Source organism: Melozone crissalis, unplaced genomic scaffold, assembly GCF_028551555.1.
Source record: "Melozone crissalis strain CALT ecotype California unplaced genomic scaffold, PUWL_Pcris_2 ptg000061l_1, whole genome shotgun sequence".
NCBI classification, from domain to species: Eukaryota; Metazoa; Chordata; class Aves; order Passeriformes; family Passerellidae; genus Melozone; species Melozone crissalis.
The window spans coordinates 854,480-873,727 of NW_026535839.1; the positions used below are offsets into that span (position 1 = coordinate 854,480).

Below are 19,248 nucleotides of genomic sequence, written 5' to 3' on the forward strand. Positions count from 1 at the left end.
TGCCATGAGTTTGTGGCTCTGGCAGTGAAGGAAATTCGGCAGTGCCACATCCCTCCCGGTGCCATTATCTTGGCCGTGTCACAGACGTGCTGCACGGAACGAGACCGTTAGCTCAGCATCTGATTTCCTGGCTTATCAGGGGTTTTTTAATACAGTGTTTATCTGGGTGTGCGATAAAGGAAACCGTGTTAATCATCCTGGTTCTCAGAGCAGCTGGAAACCAGAATGCTGGGGGCTTTTGTGTACAGGCTTTGGTTAAATACTCCAGAGTGGATTTTTCATTTGTTTCGACATCATTGAGGACATGCTTGTTGTCAAGACCTGCACTCCTACCAAAGCCATCCAGATCTCCATTTTAAACAGAAAATAAGAAAGAGAGCTGAAGAATGGGTGGGTCTGTAAGGAAGCTGTGTGGAGGGAGGATTTGTGGCTCTCTGAGCAGTCAGCACCCCAGGACGCCTTGGCCTGGGGTCTGTCCCCATGGCAGTCTGTGCCTCTGCAGTGGCTCTGTGCCCCCTCTGTGGCACCCGGCCAGCCAGGGCTGGCTCTGTGTCTGCAGAGCTCAGGCCTGGGAGGAAAACCTGGGCTCTTACCAATTTTCAGTCTCTTCAGAATGAAGTGAAAACATTTCAAGAGACAGAAGAAGCCAATGGTTCAGGTTCTCAGCAAAATGCCTTTCTGGAATTATTTCCAATTGGCAAACACACTTCTGTTTTAATAGTCATGACAAGTCTAGTGTCAACAGTCCTGGATTGAAATTTCTTCCTGCTTGAACTCAAGCTTCCCTGCCTAAGAGGATATAAAAATAATTAATAGTTTCTCTAGTTAATGAAGAAATAAATAAACAATTCAAAAAATGTAATCAGGCAGTGTCCACAGCCTAGTGTTTACATTGTTCTCATTGCTGGAAGATAAGGAGGAGACCCAGATGGCAATGACATTGAAAATGGTTTCTTTACTCTTAGTTTGGTGATACCACTTACACCAATAAGTAACTTGCTTTTGGGAATCCATTCCCAGTGGTTGGTTCAGTTGAGCTGCGGAGCCAGGATTGTGTAGTGGGCCGTGTTTTGGTGTCTGGGGGTGTGAGGAGTGACCTCCTGTTTGACAGAATGTGGTGCAGGCTGACCAGCCCTTTCACACACTGCTGGAAATGGGTGCAGGCTGTAGGCTGGAAATGGTAATTGGGGTTCCTGGAGGTGCTCTTCCCCTCGCCATTGTCCCACTGGAGTTGTCTTCCACAGGGTCAGAGAAGCGTGAGATGGTTTGGGTTGGGAGGGATCTTGAGGATCAACCCGTCCCACCCCTGTGTCTCTGTGTCTGTGTGTCCATGTGTCCACGTCCGTGTGTCCCTGTGTGTCCATGTCCGTGTCCCCCTGTCCGTGTGTCCGTGTGTCCCATCTGTGTGTCCCTGTCCATGTCCCCTGTCCGTGTCCCCCTGTCCGTGTCCCCCTGTCCGTGTGTCCCTGTCTGTGTGTCCCTGTCCATGTCCCCTGTCCGTGTGTCCCATCTGTGTGTCCCTGTCATGTCTGTGTCTCCCTGTCCGTGTCCCCTGTCCGTGTGTCCCATCTGTGTGTCCCTGTCATGTCTGTGTCTCCCTGTCCGTGTCCCCTGTCCGTGTGTCTGTGTGTCCCATCTGTGTGTCCCTGTCATGTCTGTGTCCCCCGTCCGTGTCCCCGTGTCCGTGTGTCCCTGTCATGTCCGTGTCCCCCGTCCGTGTCCCCGTGTCCGTGTGTCCCTGTCATGTCCGTGTCCCCCTGTCCGTGTGTCCGTGTGTCCCATCTGTGTGTCCCTGTCATGTCCGTGTCTCCCTGTCCGTGTCCCCTGTCCGTGTGTCTGTGTGTCCCCGTGTCCGTGTGTCCCTGTCATGTCCGTGTCCCCCGTCCGTGTCCCCGTGTCCGTGTGTCCCGCTGCCCGGGCTGTGCGTGTCCATCCCCCAGCTGGACCCAGGACAGGAGCCCTCCCCGGCCGTTGCCACGCCCGCCTGCTGCAGGTGACCCTTGAGCCGGGGTTGAAGTCCCTGGTGAATGATTAACCCTGGAATGGCTTTAATTAAACACCTCAATTTCTGCACAGCTCGTTACTGGGGCGCCATCTTCGTTAAGCCTTTCCATTTTCCCCCTTCATCAAAATTTCCTATTTCACCCCCTTCATTAAGGTTTCCCATTTTGCCCCCATATGTTCCATTGAGTGGAAATGATAATCACATCTATGCAAATAAATAAAATCAGGTTGTACATGAATAGTTTCTGAAATATACATGGGAATGTACTAAGTTTAGTGCCCCATACCAATGCCTTGCCTCCCAAAATTAAATTTATTCTAACTTTTTACAGATTTGGAACCGTGAAAATTGGGAGGTTTTTTCCTCTCTCGTCTATGCTGCTTGATTTTTTCTTTTATCTAGATAGGACTCATAGTTTATTAGGGTTTGTTGAGTTGAAAACAATTTCTATAAATACTGAAAGGTATTCCATTATTATATTATCTCAGAGTGTAGTTTCCCTGCCTTACCTCTTCCTTAGAAAGTGGTCATTTGCCTTTTGCTGTGTATAACTGTATAGGTGAGAGATTTATACTGAATGTGGCTGCTCTGACTGTATAGGTGAGGGATTTGTACTGAATGTGGCTCCTATAACTGTACAGGTGAGGGATTTACACAGAATGTGGCTCCTATAACTGTACAGGTGAGGGATTTACACAGAATGTGGCTCCTATAACTGTACAGGTGAGGGATTTACACAGAATGTGGCTCCTGTACCTGTACAGGTGAGGGATTTACACTGAATGTGGCTGCTGTGACTGTACAGGTGAGGGATTTACACTGAATGTGGCTCGTGCAGGGCCCTGCAGTCCCTCCTGGTGCTGTTCACAAGCAGGGCTGGCTGGCAGCTCTCCACACGGTCAGTAAATATTGCCCTTATCTGATACAGCCAGGCTGGGAAGATATGCCTGCAGCCCGGATTAGATTGCTGGCTACTGCTGTATTAATCAATGTAATCATTTATTTTTAGTTTTAGAAGTCATATCATCTGTTTTCTTTCTCATATTACATTTTCTGTGGGGCTGGTACAGAAAATGAGCCCTGTTTAAAAATTAAAGGTGGCTGAAAAGTTTCAGTGGAATATGTTTGGCACTGTCATGGTTTCCCTGACAGCTGATGAATGTTTCCTTAAAAATGCTTTTGTCAGAAGTGTGAGAGGTATAAAGAGTTTTATTTTTGTATCTAAATTATCTGTCTTCAAAACTATACATAGAAAGATGTTTCCATCTTTTTAATAATTTTAATGAAGCGAAGTTCTCAAGTACTATATTCCTTATTTAAACTCATAGCTCCTAGCCTGTACTTCAGTGTTTCATCTGAGATATTTATTGTTAGAAAAGGAGCTATTTGGCCTAAACTTTTAGAGAAAATAAGGCAGTGACTGCTGCTTGTAGAAGTGGTATTGCTTGGTTTTGAGGTAAGGTTGGGGTTTTTATTTGGGTTTTTTTGCATATGAAAGTCTAAAAGTAGAGAAACAAATTTCTTTTTCGAAACGTATCAGTAAGCTGGGGAGAGAAGAAAAAAAAATGAAAGAAGAAAGTAATATGTGCATCACATGAAAGGAAGCAAAGCTTTGAGGTCAGAATTGCTTGTCTGATGGTCAGACAGGAAAGCTGTGAGAGGGCAGAGAACCAAGGGTGGCTCTCAAGCCTGAGGTTCTCCCCTTGTGTCCGGGCTCCTGCTGGGGTCCCCTGGAGCAGCAGAGCAGGAGCAGAGGTGGATCCTCAGCTGCCGTTCCAGGGGGTGTGAGCTCCTGCAGCCCCACGAGCTGCAGCTCTGTGCTCAGACCTGGTGCGTGGAGCTGGTGGGACTGGCTTGGGTTTCATGCTGCCGTGGCTGCAGTGCGGCGGGGTGCATTGTGCAGCCAGAGGGGTTCATCAGAGCTCTTTAAAAGAAGATTCATTAACGGGAAGAGCCAGGAAAGCCGTGCCGTGGGTGATGGGCAGGGATGCAGGCCCTCGGTGAGCCCTCTCCAGCTGACAGACACGGTGTGGGGGCTGGCAGCCTCGTGGCAGAGCCACGGAGGAGAAGTGTTGAGCATTCCAGAGATGCTTCTGAGCGCAGAGCAGCGATGTGACAGATTTGAGTTCTTTTCCAAGTTCTGGAGAGAAGCATTCTTCCCTTTGGGAAAAGAGGGGCCTTTTTCTTCCCTTTTTCCTCGGGTTTGACTCATTCTCCTCCATTCCCGCTGCCAGCCTTTGCTGCTGAGGGCTCTGCACCAGCCTTGCTCTGCTCTTGCTCTGCTCTCCTCTTCCCACTGCTCTTGCAGCACCTTGAAGCTGTTGCTGTGCTCCTGTCTGGTGTTTTCTCTTCTGCTCAGCCTCTCTGCTCTGAGGCACAGCTCAGCTTCTCCCCAGCTCAGACTCTGCTTTTAGGGGCTCTGCACACCCTTAGGTCTTTGCCTGCCTGTGCTGTCTCATTTTTTCCCCCTAACACAAGTAATTTTCACTTCTCTCTGCCTTCTGGTTCCATTTTTGTCAAAGTGAGAACTTCATTGACACATTTATTGTGGTTTGACTTTGATCCCTCTGTGTTTGAGTGGGAGGATCCTGCTCCTTGTCTTTTGATTGCCTCAATCCATCCCTGTAGGAAAGGACAAGCACAATGGCAATGTCCTTTGGACCACTGTATGGGCCATTTCTGGGGATGGGACATACGGACCTGTGCAAAAGCAGAGCTCCCAGGTGTTGGAATGTCTTCATTTGGGATGGAATTTTAGGGTTTGCGTGAGCGTGCTGGAGCTGTGGTTTTTTTTAAATGTGTGACCAAATCTAGTCAGACTTCCTTGAGGAGGGGAAAAGGAATTTTCCATGCAAAAACCATCCCACATACAAATGCTAAACCCACATCAGGGAACGTGGATGGTCTGGAGAGTTTCCAAGGCGAGGCACCAAAACCTTAAATAAAAGTGTCATTTTTCTAGCTTCATCTGGAGAGTGGCTGGAACCCTGGTGAACAGGATTTTCTGTGAAAATCAGTTTCAAGTGAAGCAGGCAGTATAGAAATCGTGTTTTAGGCGTTTCAGACTTAGTTGGGAATCACAGAATGGCTGGGATTGGAGATCATCCAGTCCAACCTCCTGCCCAGGCAGGGTCACCCGGAGCAGGGGACACGGGAGCGTGCCCAGGTGGGTTTGGGATGTGTCAGAGAGGGACGCTCCCTGAGCTCCTGGTGTTCCAGCGCCTGCCACCTCCATGCAAGGACGTTCTTCCTCGTGTGGAGTGGATGAACTCAACAGCTGGGCCTTTCCAGGGCTGTGGGGCAGTGCCTGGATGGTCTGTAGGATCAGCGTTGGTCTGTAGGAGTGCCGTGCAGCTCCCTTCAGAGCAGAGAACATAAGCCACCATGAGAGCAGCCCCTGAGCCCTGGCCCAGCACTGCTGGGTCAGCCGTGAGGATTAGGAGCAGCTCCAAGGTGATTAGGATGGATTGTTTGTTGTTCTAAGAGGGATTTGGGTTTTTTCCTTAACAAACCAATCCTTCATTTGTAGCAGGGCTGGGTGTTTACATACAGATCCTGAAATGAGGGATATTTCTCGCTCTACTCCCGAACTGCTGGGGTGAAACCATCACTTGTTACTGTGAATATTTGTTGCTATATGGCCCAGTTTGCACAGCTCCTTGCATAACAGCATCCCAGCGGAGCAGCCGGTGGTGCTGCTGGGAGGGAGCCCTTGTGCAGACTGCAGGGAATGTGGCAGTAATGGAAACAATATGGAGTAAGAGCGTGTTTAAAGAGTCAATTTTAAAGGCTGGGATAATTGTGCAAGAAACTTGGCTTCAGAAACGTGTAAGGGAAGGAATCTTGATGCAGCCAAATAGGCCGTGAAAAATCCATACAGCTTTTCTGGGGTTTTACAGAAGTCCTTGTTTAACTGTTTCTGGTGCTCTCCGTGTGCAGAGCTGCTCCACCAAGCTGCTCCTGGCAGCTGTGCTCGCCTCCATCCCAATTAAAGGTGTTTCTCTGCTTTGTTTCAGCCCTGGAATGAGGTCAGATGTAAGCTCCTCTCCATCCACAACCTCAGCAACCACGGGACCACCTCCCAAGCTCTGCCTGGTGTGCTCCGACGAGGCCTCGGGGTGCCACTACGGTGTCCTGACGTGTGGCAGCTGCAAAGTCTTCTTCAAAAGGGCAGTGGAAGGTAGGACCTCCCAATAAATACGAGATCCCCACGCACACCATCCATTTTCAAACCCAGCGTCCATGGCTTTGCCAGAGTCCTGCTGAACAGCCCACCCATTAGATCACTGATCTTGTCATGGTAAATCACATTGATAATGGTGCATTATCCAAAGCATGGATTCCATTCACATTGGTAAAATGCTCCCATTCACTCAGTGTAAAAGAATTTATTGTTGTTTTGGCTTTTGTCTCTTTCATGTTCTTTCACTGTTGTTTTTGTTTATTTGTCCTGGTTTTATACAGATATTTGTCTGTGTGCAATGGATTTGTAAAGTTTGTGATTTTTCAATTTTATGGTTAGTTGGTTTGTGTAGAAAACTTACATGGAGCTTGGTAAATCTGTTGTGTGTGAGGTTGTTGTAGTTTTCCTGTAAACAACGTTGGTTGAATTGCATCCATGTCCCTGGGTGTTACTTGCAGGGACACAGGGTACCAGGGGCATGTGTGGGATTGGATCACTGAGATTTCTGTCCAGTTGTGATTAGAGAAAACCATTCTGGAAAACAGAGATGATGGAAAACTGATGTGAATGAGGGCTGTGTGGATTTTGGGTGCATCAATAGCCGTTTTGTGAGGGACCAGGTTGTACCTCAAGATCTGACTGTGCTTCAGTATCACGTGCAGAAAAACTGGAGCATATTCCCAGTGTTTCTGGGAAAATGGTGATTCCTCAGGTCTGAGAACATCATTCCTAGTTCTGGCCCTCAGGGTTTCCTGTCCTGTGCCTGCCTCGTGCAGCCCGCTCTGAACCAGGCTCTTTCTGCTGACATTTGTGCAGCTGGGGTCACTGGAGGAGAGGGAAGGCTCTTTGACAAAGACAAGCCACCATTCAGCCCTCAGCAGCAGCACTTTCCCCAGGTCTGGCTCACCGGTGCCATGGGAGCTCCGTGGAAGGGCAGAGCCCCTCGGAGGGATCAGCAAAGTCAAGTTCATGTCGTGGTTTCTGCTGGCCACAAAGGGCTGTTGGCTCTGTGGCAGCTGAGGTATAACAAGGCATTATGAGCTCAGGTGCAAAGCAAATAATCATCTGTACCTTTGATTAAAACATGGTCACCAGAGATCCCTCAGAAGAGTTTGTAAGGCAGCTGGACACGTGCCATAGCCATGGGTTTGCCTGTTCTCAAGCTGAAATAAATTACAAAAGTATTGATACAGGAGAGAATCACCCTAGTGATTCCTTTTGGGTTTGACACACAATAAACCAGCTGTCTTGGTATTAAAAATGTAAACAGGCTTGTGGCAATAGTTCCTCGAGGCTCACCTCTGCCTTCATTCTGACTGTGCCACAAATGATCCCACTTCTCACAGAATCCCAGGACCATTAAGGTTGCAAAAGACCTCCAGGTTGATCAAGTGGAGCCTTTGATGGATCACCACCGTGTCAGCTGGGCCACAGCACCAAGGGCTGAGCACCCTAAACCCTTCCATTCCATGACATGGGTGTGCAGGACTGTTCCAGGATCCGTTAGTCCTAGTCCTCACTTTAAGGAGCAAATAATTCGCTTTTGTCTTTTATAGGCATTTTCCTTATTAGGAACACATGTAGAAAGAATTTGTTTCTGCAATATCCTTTTTATTAGTGGCTGCCAGGCACCTGTTAGTGCTCAGATCAAGCTGACTCTGCACACTCATTATCCGGCCTTCAGCCAAAGCCCTTTTTTCCTCCTTTGCCTCCAGGCCTGTGTACTGGGACAGAAATAGTCACAGAGACTGGAAGTGTCAGTGTCTAGAAGTCAGTATAAAGTGCATTTTTTCAGCAAAGAGTAGAACCAGAGGAGAAGAGGAAGAGTGAAGGTGGGACAGCAGCTGTCGATTTATGTGCAGTTCTTCAGGCAGACAGGTACTTCTGCAGGAGCCCAGGCTGGCAAGAGACAGCTTTTTCTGTTCTGATTTCGTGGTGTTTCAGAGCCCAGAGCCCTTGTGGCTGAGTTTGTCCAGCCCCAGCCCTGCTCAGCTCCCAGCCCTTCACCCAATGTGCCAGCCTGGATCCTCCCAGCTCCTCACACCTCCCTCCTGCTCTGCTCCAGATCAGCCTCTTCGTCAGCACTTTCCACTCCATCTTCCAGAGTCCTTTGTCTGCAATTCCCAACCTTTTTTGAGCTGCTGTGCTCAAATGGGCACAGAGCTGTTGGTGCCACAGTGCGTCAGAGCCTTGGTGCCAGCGGGGCAGTGGGTGGGATGGGAATGGGGATGGGATTGGGATTGGGATTGGGGATGGGACTGGGGATGGGGATGGGGATGGGGACGGGATTGGCCAGCCTCTGAAAAATGCCCCTGTGTGCCCCAGATCCCCCTGGAAACTCCTGCCTTGGCTCATTCCTGGTTTTTAGCAGAGTATTTGTGGAGTGCCTGGGTTTGAGCAGCAGGGAGAACTGGAGCACATTCCACAGCCCTGGGCAGGAGGAGGACGTGGAGCACCAACATCCCTTCATTCTCCCCCAAAATGGTCATGGGACAAGAGGCTTTGGTGTAGTGTAATACAAAGAAATAGTGTAGCTCGGTCCTAGGAGAGGCAAGAACAGGTGAGCAGTAAATACAAGAAACCAAGCATTTGTGGGAATAGAATGGAGCAGCTCAGGACCCGCCTCACCTGAGCGCCTGTGTTGATGTGTGGAACTGTGATCTCATCAGACAGGAGGGACAGGGAGCTGTTGTTGTCTCTGCTGCTCTGCAGTGCTGGCACATGGGCATCAGTTCATGTTCCGTGTGTGTTTCTGTGTGTTAGGACGCTAATGGCAACAGCATGGTGAGTGGAGGATCTGTTGTCTGCATTAATCAAACACAAAGCTGGCACAAGGGTCAGGAAGGCTTCTCTTCCCTGAGTGGAAGAGGTGGGGCAGTCATTCAGAAAAACATTCCTTGGAATATCAGCTTGAGACGCTTCACAGGAGAAGTTTGGCCAAAGCCATAGGAATGAACTCTGCATGCCCATAATTTTCACAGCTGACTTGTAAGAAATTCCTTCTCCAAGCTGTTTTCCTGTGAGAAAGCTCTTGGACTCTGTTGTTAATAATTCAGTGTTTGGAAAATCTGTTTGTTTCTCACAATGTTGTACTGTCAGTACTTTGCAATACAGAGTAAAAGCCCAGGCTGCAGCTTTCTGCCCTCTGGAAAAACATGCTCCTTGACCCCTGTCTGGGAGAAGGATCTATTCTTTGGTAATACCTTTCCCTAAATAAGTTACATTCAGACATTCATGCACTCACATAACTCATATAATTAAGAATAGGTACTTCTGTTGCCCTGCTCTAAGCAGCTAAGTAATACAGTTATTTTAATTTATGTACTTCAGCTTGTTTTGTTTCCAGGGCCAGTTTTGCTCTGAATCTATGAATCCATAAAAATGTCAGAGAGTTTGGTTTGTCCAGGTCAGGCTGTAAGTTCCAGGAAGGTTTCACGACTGTCCAGCTGATGAAGCTGTGTCTGTGCTCTGTAGAAACGTTTACAAGTGTTTTCTCAGACTGTGTTTGTGCACATTATTTATGTCTCTTGTCAAACTATTTAGAGAAATGGGAAACCTGCTGGAGAAGGCGGCTTTGGTAAATGCAAGGGGAAATAGTTTTAAAAATAGAAGTTCCCTGGTGTTAACAAATAGAAAATAATGTTTTTACCTAAATGTATTGACTTTGAGATCTAAACATGAGGAATGCTTTGGATATGTGAAATCAGTGGGTACCGATGTTTTTGCGAGGCAGGCAGTGCAGCAAGGGAAGGTTTGCTGTGCTCCTTCCTGTCACTGGGGCAGGGTCTGTGCGTGGGGAGCTGATGTTTGTCTGTCTGTGTTCGTGCCAGGGCAGCACAACTACCTGTGTGCCGGCAGGAACGACTGCATCATCGACAAGATCCGCAGGAAGAACTGCCCCGCGTGCCGCTACCGCAAGTGTCTGCAGGCGGGCATGAACCTGGAAGGTAACAGCCCTGCCTGCTGGGCTGCTGCTGGGGAAATGGTGGGGGAACTGCTGGGGAAACTCTGGGGAAACTGCTGGGGAACTGCTGGGGAAATGGTGGGGGAACTGCTGGGGAAATGGTGGGGAAACTGCTGGGGAAACTCTGGGGAAACTGCTGGGGAACTGCTGGGGAAATGGTGGGGGAACTGCTGGGGAAACTCTGGGGAAACTGCTGGGGAACTGCTGGGGAAATGGTGGGGAAACTGCTGGGGAAATGGTGGGGAAACTGCTGGGGAAACTCTGGGGAAACTGCTGGGGAACTGCTGGGGAAATGGTGGGGAAACTGCTGGGGAAATGGTGGGGAAACTGCTGGGGAAACTCTGGGGAAACTGCTGGGGAACTGCTGGGGAAACTGCTGGGGAAACTCTGGGGAAACTCTGGGGAAACTGCTGGGCTGCTGCTGGGGAAACTCTGGGGAACTGCTGGGGAACTGCTGGGGAAATGGTGGGGAAACTGCTGGGGAAATGGTGGGGAAACTCTGGGGAAACTGGTGGGCAACTGCTGGGGGCAGTTTCAGTCCGTGCAGCGTTCTCTGGGCATTGTACGGAGACACAGCAGGGCTTGTGCTGCACCTGAACCTTCTCCTGTCTGTGCTCACTTGCTGGCCCTGTGTGTCCAGCACAAACAAGGCACGCACACAAACAGGGGTTGTTCTCCATCCCTCTCAGCACGTACTTCTCGTGGCTTTTTCATGGAATGTGGGACAGCAGAACTCCGGGAGAGCACCTGGAGGGAGGGGCGACACCTGTGGGAGGGTGTGCTGGCTGAGTGACCTGGCTCTGAGGCCATGGACAGGGATGGGAGCGGGGATTACATCTTCCAGCTGAGGAAAATTGAAATACTTCTGTTCATGCTGTGGATGCTTCTTAAATATCCGACAAAATCTCTCTGGAAAGTGTTGGTTAAACATTCTAACATACCACCACATCATTGTTCTCTGCTGAGTCCTGAATGACTGCTGAGAATCTGAAGGCCACATCAACCAGAGATTTAGCAGCACTTGTAAAATGGCATAAAGCACTTTTATTAGTGTCAGCTTCATTTTATATTTGCTATTTTTCCCTGAGCAGCAGAGATTAACGCAGCACTTACTGGTGCAGTTATCCTGGTGGTACGTGTGTGATCAGACTTGTCAGATAAAATAAAAATGTCAAAGCTGTATTTGTCAGCTCCAAGGATGAACAGAATTTCATTTCAGTCAGTGCTAACATCCTTGGTGAGGTGTAAGTGATAAGTTAAAGAGGTCAATGAAGCACAGACTGGTGCCTGTGGTGGCACATCGTTGCCTCCCTCAGGAGGACACAGCACCACTTCTCCTGGCTGGGGAGAGGAAAACTTTTATGGCTGAGAGGGAAAAGGAATCTAGAAACCCGGGAGCACAAAATGGAAGAACCCAGAGTAGTGTGAAAGGGTGAAAAAAACCCTGAAAACAAGGATTTTTGGGACAGATCGGAACAGATGGAGAAGTGGTCATGCAGAAAAGCAAACTGGGAGGCAGCATGAAGTGCAGAAGAGACTAAAATCCAGTTTATCTTGTCTATTTTAGGGTCACAGTTTAGGAATGACTGTTGTTCAAAAGAGAATTAAATTTGCATGTTTTTTAGACAGTAATTTCTTTTTGAAACGTCTCCAGCTGCATCCCCAGTGCACGAACAGTGGTTGTAGCAAACCAGTGAATGTCAGAAGAGACCCCAGTGTCCAGCCCATCCATCCTCGGGCCCCTTGCACTCTCCTGGCTTCCTGCTGGACTTCTCCCAGGAGCCTGCCCTGTTTTGGGTTCCTCTCAGTTTCTGGTGCCTGCAGTGTATCTCACTGTTAGGTATAGGGGAGAAAATGAATTTATTTTTTAATGAATTATTTAATTCTATCATGCAGTATTTTAATTGACCCATTAAAAGAGGCTCTTTCTAGTCACTTGATAATTTTCTATTAGTGTTTTTTATAATAAAATCATTAAGGTTGGAAAAGACCTCAGGTCCATCAGTCATCCTTTTGGCCCTGCATATCATCCTTTTCTGGAACTTTCTTTTTTCTATTGCATGTTTTTTGGGGCGTAGGGGACTGGAAAAACATCAAACTGTCAGGCTGCAGGTACCAGAGATTTACAGAGCACAAAGATGATATTTTGTACTCCAGCCTTTATTTCCTTGAGTTCTCATTTCCGCTCCCACCGTTAATTGGTGTTCCTTGGCACCCTCTCCCTTTGTGATGTGCTGGAAGAAAAGATTTATTGTTAAGTTTTATGCCTGTAAAAAAACGGTCTCATAATTTTTTTGGCTTTTCATGCTGCATTTTACAGTTAAACTTGGCAATTAATTAGTTTTTTCTGCAGTCTTCGCTTGGAATTTATTTCAGTTTTTTGAGGAATTTTTATATTTTTCCAGTTCTTTGCCCTGCAGCAGGCTGGTTCTGGCTGCCAGTGGAGGAGGGCAGTGCCTGGTGGCCCTGGGGTGGTGGCAGGTCCCTCGCCCACCTGGCTCAGGTGCTGGGGCCATCTGCCCCAGGCAGGGAGGAGGAAGCCTCTGCAGCCTGGTGGATGCCAGACTGCAGGAGCCTGGGGCTTGGGGGGTTTTGTTTGTTTTGAACAGAAAATCTTGGATGCTTTTCTCTCCATGCTGAGTTTATCCATGGGGGTTATCTCCTGTAAGGTGCCCTAAGGAGCTGGCTTGAAATTAGTGGTCTTTTTATTATTGAAAATTAATTGCAAAGAAATACATTATCTCAACCTTCTTTTTTTTTTTTTTTTTTTTTGTGAGGTACAGCTATATATCTAAGTCAGGACTGGTAACAGCCTGATAAAAATTCTTGCATAATAGTTTGTCTTATCAGATCTGTTTATTTTGATTATAATTTTATCAGGCTTTCTGGGCTGGAAATACTCCATCCAGGTGTCTGCAGGAAGCTGAAGGCATGTGCTTCTAAATTTAAGTCAAAGCAATTCATTTGCTCTTCAGAACATGGATAAAGGGGCAAAAAAAAGCCAGAATATGAAAGGATTTTGAAGCAGCCATTTCAAAATTGAGACGAGAATAACAAGAAGCTCTTTGCTCCAAGGAAACAACTCTTGCTATTCCCTCATGGCAGGCTTGGCACATGTGGCCAGTCTACAAAACTTTGGGAAAATGCAGTTTGTGCAAGGTCTGTGGAGGATTCCTTGTCGTTGGCAGTTGGTTTCTGGAGGCTCTGCTGCAGCCAGAGGTGGGAGCAGGTCCAGGAGGGGGATCTGGGGCCGCCTTGGTGCCTTTTGGGGATTCTGAACAGCTCAGGAGGCACTTGGAATGCACAGCCACGTTACCTCATGCTTTTGTGGGCTACAGATCTATCTCAGGAGTTGCAGGGCAGAAATCACTTGATGAGCTGAGGCACCCAGGGCAGGAGCTGGGCTGGTTTGGGCTCTGTTAAACAGCGAGCACCTTCCGTGTGGCCGCCTGCATCCAGGAGAGCCAGAGCCAAGCAGGAGACTCCATTAGGGACAAGATGCTAATAAAATTGTTGCTCCGACTTTTTGTAGTTTACAGTTAACATCTCTGTGTGATGTTTTATTTATTTGGCGAATGAGTTTTATGGTTTAATTACGCAGCAGTGATTTATATGCAAGAGAGCTGGCAAGAGAAAAAGCTCCTCCTGCCCAGCATTTTAGAAAAAAAACATTTTCCCTGGCTCAAAAGATCCAGTAACTTCTTACCCATTAAATATTTTTTTTCCTTTCTTTTGCCTAGTTTCTATGTTTGCTATTTAAAGGAACTTTTAAAGTGTGCAGTCCTGCAGATATTTCCAGTGGTGGCACTGAGCCTTGTATTTTAGGGTCAGCCTTGTATTTTAGGGTCAGCCTCGTAAGGTACCTGCAGACATAACTGGACATTTTGAAGCATTGACATAAATGTGACTTTTATTAAAATGTAAGGTATTATTTTCCCTGGGAGTTTGCTTGGAATGAGCGTGAAATTCCTGACCTTGCAAAGCGATGCCGTGCGGGTTCCGCTGCCCTGCTGCCAGCTGTGCTGGGAGGAGAGCAGCGTCTCCTCTGCCGTGTTTATCTCTGCGTGGCCATTTCCAGCCCTCACCCGTGCCTCCCCTCCCTTTGCAGCCCGCAAGACCAAGAAGAAGATCAAGGGGCTGCAGCAGGGCGGCGCGGCGGGCGCGCGCGAGGCCGCGGAGGCGGCCGGCAGCAAGAGCATCGTGCCCGCCTCGCTGCCGCAGCTGACGCCCACCCTGGTGTCCCTGCTCGAGGTCATCGAGCCCGAGGTGCTCTACTCGGGCTACGACAGCTCCCTGCCCGACTCCAGCTGGAGGATCCTCTCCACGCTCAACATGCTGGGCGGCCGCCAGGTGGTCGCTGCGGTCAAGTGGGCGAAGGCGATCCCAGGTGAGGCACGGGCACAGGGAGTGCTGCCTGCTCAGCCTAAACCTGCCTTCCTGGCTTCCTGCTCAACCTAAACCTGCCTTCCTGGCTTCCTGCTCAGCCTAAACCTGCCTTCCTGGCTGCCTGCTCAGCCTAAACCTGCCTTCCTGGCTGCCTGCTCAGCCTAAACCTGCCTTCCTGGCTTCCTGCTCAGCCTAAACCTGCCTTCCTGGCTGCCTGCTCAGCCTAAACCTGCCTTCCTGGCTTCCTGCTCAAACCTGAACCTGCCTTCCTGGCTTCCTGCTCAGCCTAAATCTGCATTTCTGCCCTCAAAGATGTGCACATGAGCTGTTGGTAGTATCGGGGCTTCTTCACGGCTCAGGTGCTTCCGGAGCAGAAAAGCGGAAAAACTTGCAGATGCAAACATTTATTTGCCACAAATTAGGTTAATTTATTTGAACACACTGAATATTGAAATTCTTATTTAAGTGGGTATTTGTTGTAAAAGTATTACAGAGAACTATTTGTATTAGCTCTGTCTCCACCTCAGATTAACAGAATGCCAGAATGCTTTGGGTTGGGAGGGACCTTAAAGCCCACCCAGTGCCATGGCAGGGACACCTTCCCCTGTCCCAGGCTGCTCCAGGCCTGTCCAGCCTGGCCTTGGGCACTGCCAGGGATCCAGGGGCAGCCACAGCTGCTCTGGGCACTAAATTATTTCTTGAATACTTTTAGCTATGATGTTCTCTTGACTTCTGCAGCCCAACATCACTGTGCTGGCTCACTGGGTCTGCGTTCATGGCTGGGTCTTTCCTGACTCCCCCTCACTGTCCAGCTCCAGGGTGGAAGTCAAGGTGTTATTTTCTCTCCAGCTGTGCTCAAACTGAGTCCTACCTGGGCAAAGAGGGAGGTTTGCTGCTGTTCTAGCTCCCACCTAAAGATGCAGTGACACACAGAAGAAGTGATGTCAGATCTCAGCCTTGGATATGACACGTGGCATGTGTCTTGGAGAGGCCAGGGCCAAGGGGAGCTGAAGGTGTTTGTTCCTACAGAACAAAGCCCAGTGTTTATCTCCCTCTCACCCCTGCCAGTGCTCTTCACTACCTGTTCTCAAAATCCCTGGCAAAAACACCTCCATGACGCATAGGTTGCCCAAAAATAACATCACAGAACAGGTCTGCCAAAAAAAAAGAAAAAAGCCTGATAATGAGATTTATGAGTCATAACTGTGTCTCTTTGAGCAGGGGGAAATAAATTAACAGTGGGAAAGGAAGGCTGGAAAACTCAAATACATCTGTGTCCAGCAGAAATGTGAGTGGAGAGTTGTGTGGGGTCTGGTGGACAAGGTGGGGCAGGTTGGGCTCAGTGATCCTGGGGGACTTTTCCACCCTCAGTGATTCTGGCATTCTGTGTCAGGGCTGTTTGCACAGGGCACTTGTGCTGAATTAGCTCAGTCTGCTCCAGGAGAGGCTCACATGCACACACTTCCTTCTGGGACAGGTTTTTGGGAGACCATCTGGTATTCCCAGGTCCAGATTTAGATTCCATTTTATAAAACACTTCTCTGTTCATCATCTCTGCTGAGCAGAGATGTTTGTAATTAGCCAAGCCCTTCAGGTTAGGGCTTATGCTCTCAATGAAAATGCCAATCTTCTCTTTAATAGCTACATTAATAGCAACTATTCTTATCATTTTTATCTCTTTTCTTTTGTTTGCTGAGGTGGTTCCTCATGAGTGTTTAATTTGTATATCCTGCTCCCGTTGTAGCCCATCAGCCATGCTGACAGCACGCCAGCATTCCTTGCCAAACCCTTTAGCTGGGATTTCAAAATAACCTTTTCCTGGGGAGGGCTTGAGCACACATTTCAAGGTTTGACCCAGAAAGACTGGAGTCACTTTGAATCCCTTTCTTTGTAATGTGGAGACAGAAGCTGGTCATTGCTGGTGGCTCCAGAGCCAGGGGCCAAGTCAGTTACACGTTCATCCACTGGCTCTGTCTGTTGGCACAGCTTCAGGAAGCAGCTTCAGATGTTATGAGCTCTTTAGATGTCAGATGCTTAATAAAAATAGATAAAATCAACTTGTATTCAGGCTCTAATAATGGCTCCGTATGGCACGATGGTTTCTTGGTAAGTGTAGGCTGGATCTGATATGAGCTGGTGGTGCAGATCCAAGGCTGGTGGCATTTTCAGACTCTTTGAGGAACCAGTTGCCAGGTTTTACTCATTTCCTCCCTCTTCAGTTGGCTCTGTTCATGCTACATGTGAGATTAGAAGCAGTTCATGCTGGTAACTAGTGCAGTGCTTATTTTGTAGGTTCAGTGTACAATTGTTGTTGAATAAGAACAACATTTGATATTAAATCATTTATTGTCTAGCAGGCTGCTCTTGTGAGAAGGAGCTAACCCTGTTATTTTTGGAAGGCAGCCCAGGGAATTACAGTGCATGTGAACTATAATTGTTGCCTTTGTGGTGTATCTGACTGACCATCAGCTCCAGATAACCACACACATATCTACTGTGATTTTTTTAATATTACATCTCTCTTACTCCCTGCAGTACCTGTGCACTGATAACAGAGTTAACTGATAGCAGCAGTTGTGCTGCTCACAACCCTGCTCCTTTTCCAAGCCATGCAACTTTTTTGTCCTTTGTTGCCTTTCTGCAGCTGACACCCTGATCCCTCCTCCGTTTGTGTTTCCCCAGGTTTCCGAAATTTGCACCTGGATGACCAAATGACCCTTCTGCAGTACTCCTGGATGTTCCTGATGGCTTTTGCTCTAGGCTGGAGATCCTACAAGCAGTCCAATGGCAACCTGCTGTGCTTTGCTCCAGACCTGATCATTAACGAGTGAGTGGGAGCTGGGCTGTGCCTGGGCTGGGTGGGGGCTGCTCAGGGCTCACAGACACCCCCAGCCCCTTTCCTTCCCCCTGGTGTTCTCCAGCAGCTTGCTTTGCATTTCCCACTAAGTCAAACGGAAGGTAATTGAGATATTAAGTGTATTTATATCCAGAAGTTTTTGTGGGAGGTGTTTGTGCTTTAACGTTCCATATTGTGACTGTTCCTGCACCATTCACTAGAATCATTCATTTTATCAGAGCCAACACAGTCACAGCTAAAAATATGCCTGGGATGGAGAGAAAAGTTTGGCAAATTGCATAATGTTCTGTCTGTTTAGCGGATCAAAGTGGCAATATGGCCCTCGGAGTTTGCCAGAGTGAAACATTTCTGTCTGGTCTGATGGAATTAGGGCTGAAAAGACAAGGTTAAAGATGGAACAACCTGCCTGATTTATATTTTCTTGTTGAACTGTGTTGTCCACTTTCAAGCAGAGTTGAATTTGGTGGAATGTTTGAACATATATTTTCTTGCACCACACATCGTTTTCCTTGTATTTTTCCAGGCTTGTGTTGTGCAGTAATTGTGTGCTGTGGAAGAGGGGAAGAGGGAATTTGAGACTGTTGAGGTGGTTGGATCTTATTCGTCTGTCTCTTTTCTGGTTTTGATATGGAGGCAGTACTTTTAGCCTGCTTTGGCACAGATTAATATTTTTGGTCGTATTTCACTTCAAAATCCCAAATATTTTCTGTGTTTTAAAAAAATATAATAATTGTTACATTTTCTGTGGGATCAGCGATTTATAGTTCATCTTTATTTATTCCCTTGCTTTTTTTTTTTTATTGTAAATATTTTTCCAGGCTTTTATAAACTGTAATCATTGCCTCATAATAATATTTTTTTTAAAAAAAGCTGAGGAGGAGATGGCAGGTGAGGGCCCATCTGTGTCCTTGTGTTTATTAAAGTGCTAAGAATGTGTCCCTGGAGTGGAATAGTCTCTATATGGTGGAATTGAAATAATTGATGTTGTCACTAAGTGCAATAACATCTAATTTGCTGTAAGCCAGAGGTCTCCTGCTGTTTTATCAGTGGGTCAAAACCACAGAGCTTCACTGCTAGGTGTTGGAACTCTTGAAAACCCCCAGAAACGAAAGGGTAGTTCTGTTCCAGCAAACAGCAATTCCCAGATTCCTTCCAGCTACAGTTTGGTGAATCGTAGATCAGAGTGACATTTGTTTTCAATAAAACGCTGAGCTGCCTGAGAGCGCTGCAGCTCCTTCCAGTGAGCTACAGGTTCTCCATAAAACTCTCTGGTCGTAACTTTTTATGTCCCATCCCTCAATAAAGCAGAGCCACCTCGGGTGGAACCTGACAGACACCAAGGGAGAACTCGTGGGCAGGCAGACAGAAATGAATCCCTTGGGTCGGGTTTGTGTCCCTGTGGGGAGGGCTGAGGGCTGGGGACACGGCCGTGGCTGCAGAGAGGGGCAGCTGCTCCTGCCTCATTCCCTTGGGCTTTTACAGGGGGTTTAGAAACCATTCCCTCTGTTCCTGAGCTCTCAGGACTTACCCTCTTGTTCAGTGGAGTTCAATGTCTTCAGCTTGACAAAGGGAAACTCCAAGACTTGATGGTTCAGTTGAACATAACTGCACTTACTGATTGATTTCTGTATGGGATTAATTAGGCTTTCCTTAGCCTCATGTATCTGCTCAGCATCAGTCCTTCGTGCATTTATCCTGGTGCCAGCCCTGTCCACTGTGTTCCTGTGTATTTACTGCTGCTTACATGGAGCAGCAACATCCAGTAGCTCAGAGTCTGTGGTAGGAAAGAGGATTAAATTCTCTTCTTATGTTTTAAACTGGCATATTAGTCATTTGCTCAGTCTTCTCCTAAA

General features: G+C 47.8%; 1 protein-coding gene across 1 annotated transcript in view; it reads left to right on the plus strand.

The window, feature by feature from the left end:
• The window catches only part of NR3C1 (nuclear receptor subfamily 3 group C member 1), a 62,598-nt gene that overhangs the window by 31,223 nt on the left and 12,127 nt on the right, over positions 1-19,248 (plus strand). The window contains exons 3-6 of the mRNA XM_054287713.1: positions 6,022-6,185; positions 10,019-10,135; positions 14,261-14,539; positions 17,221-17,365. Coding sequence (XP_054143688.1) covers positions 6,022-6,185; positions 10,019-10,135; positions 14,261-14,539; positions 17,221-17,365 — 705 coding nt within the window. The remainder of the gene's footprint in view (positions 1-6,021; positions 6,186-10,018; positions 10,136-14,260; positions 14,540-17,220; positions 17,366-19,248) is intronic.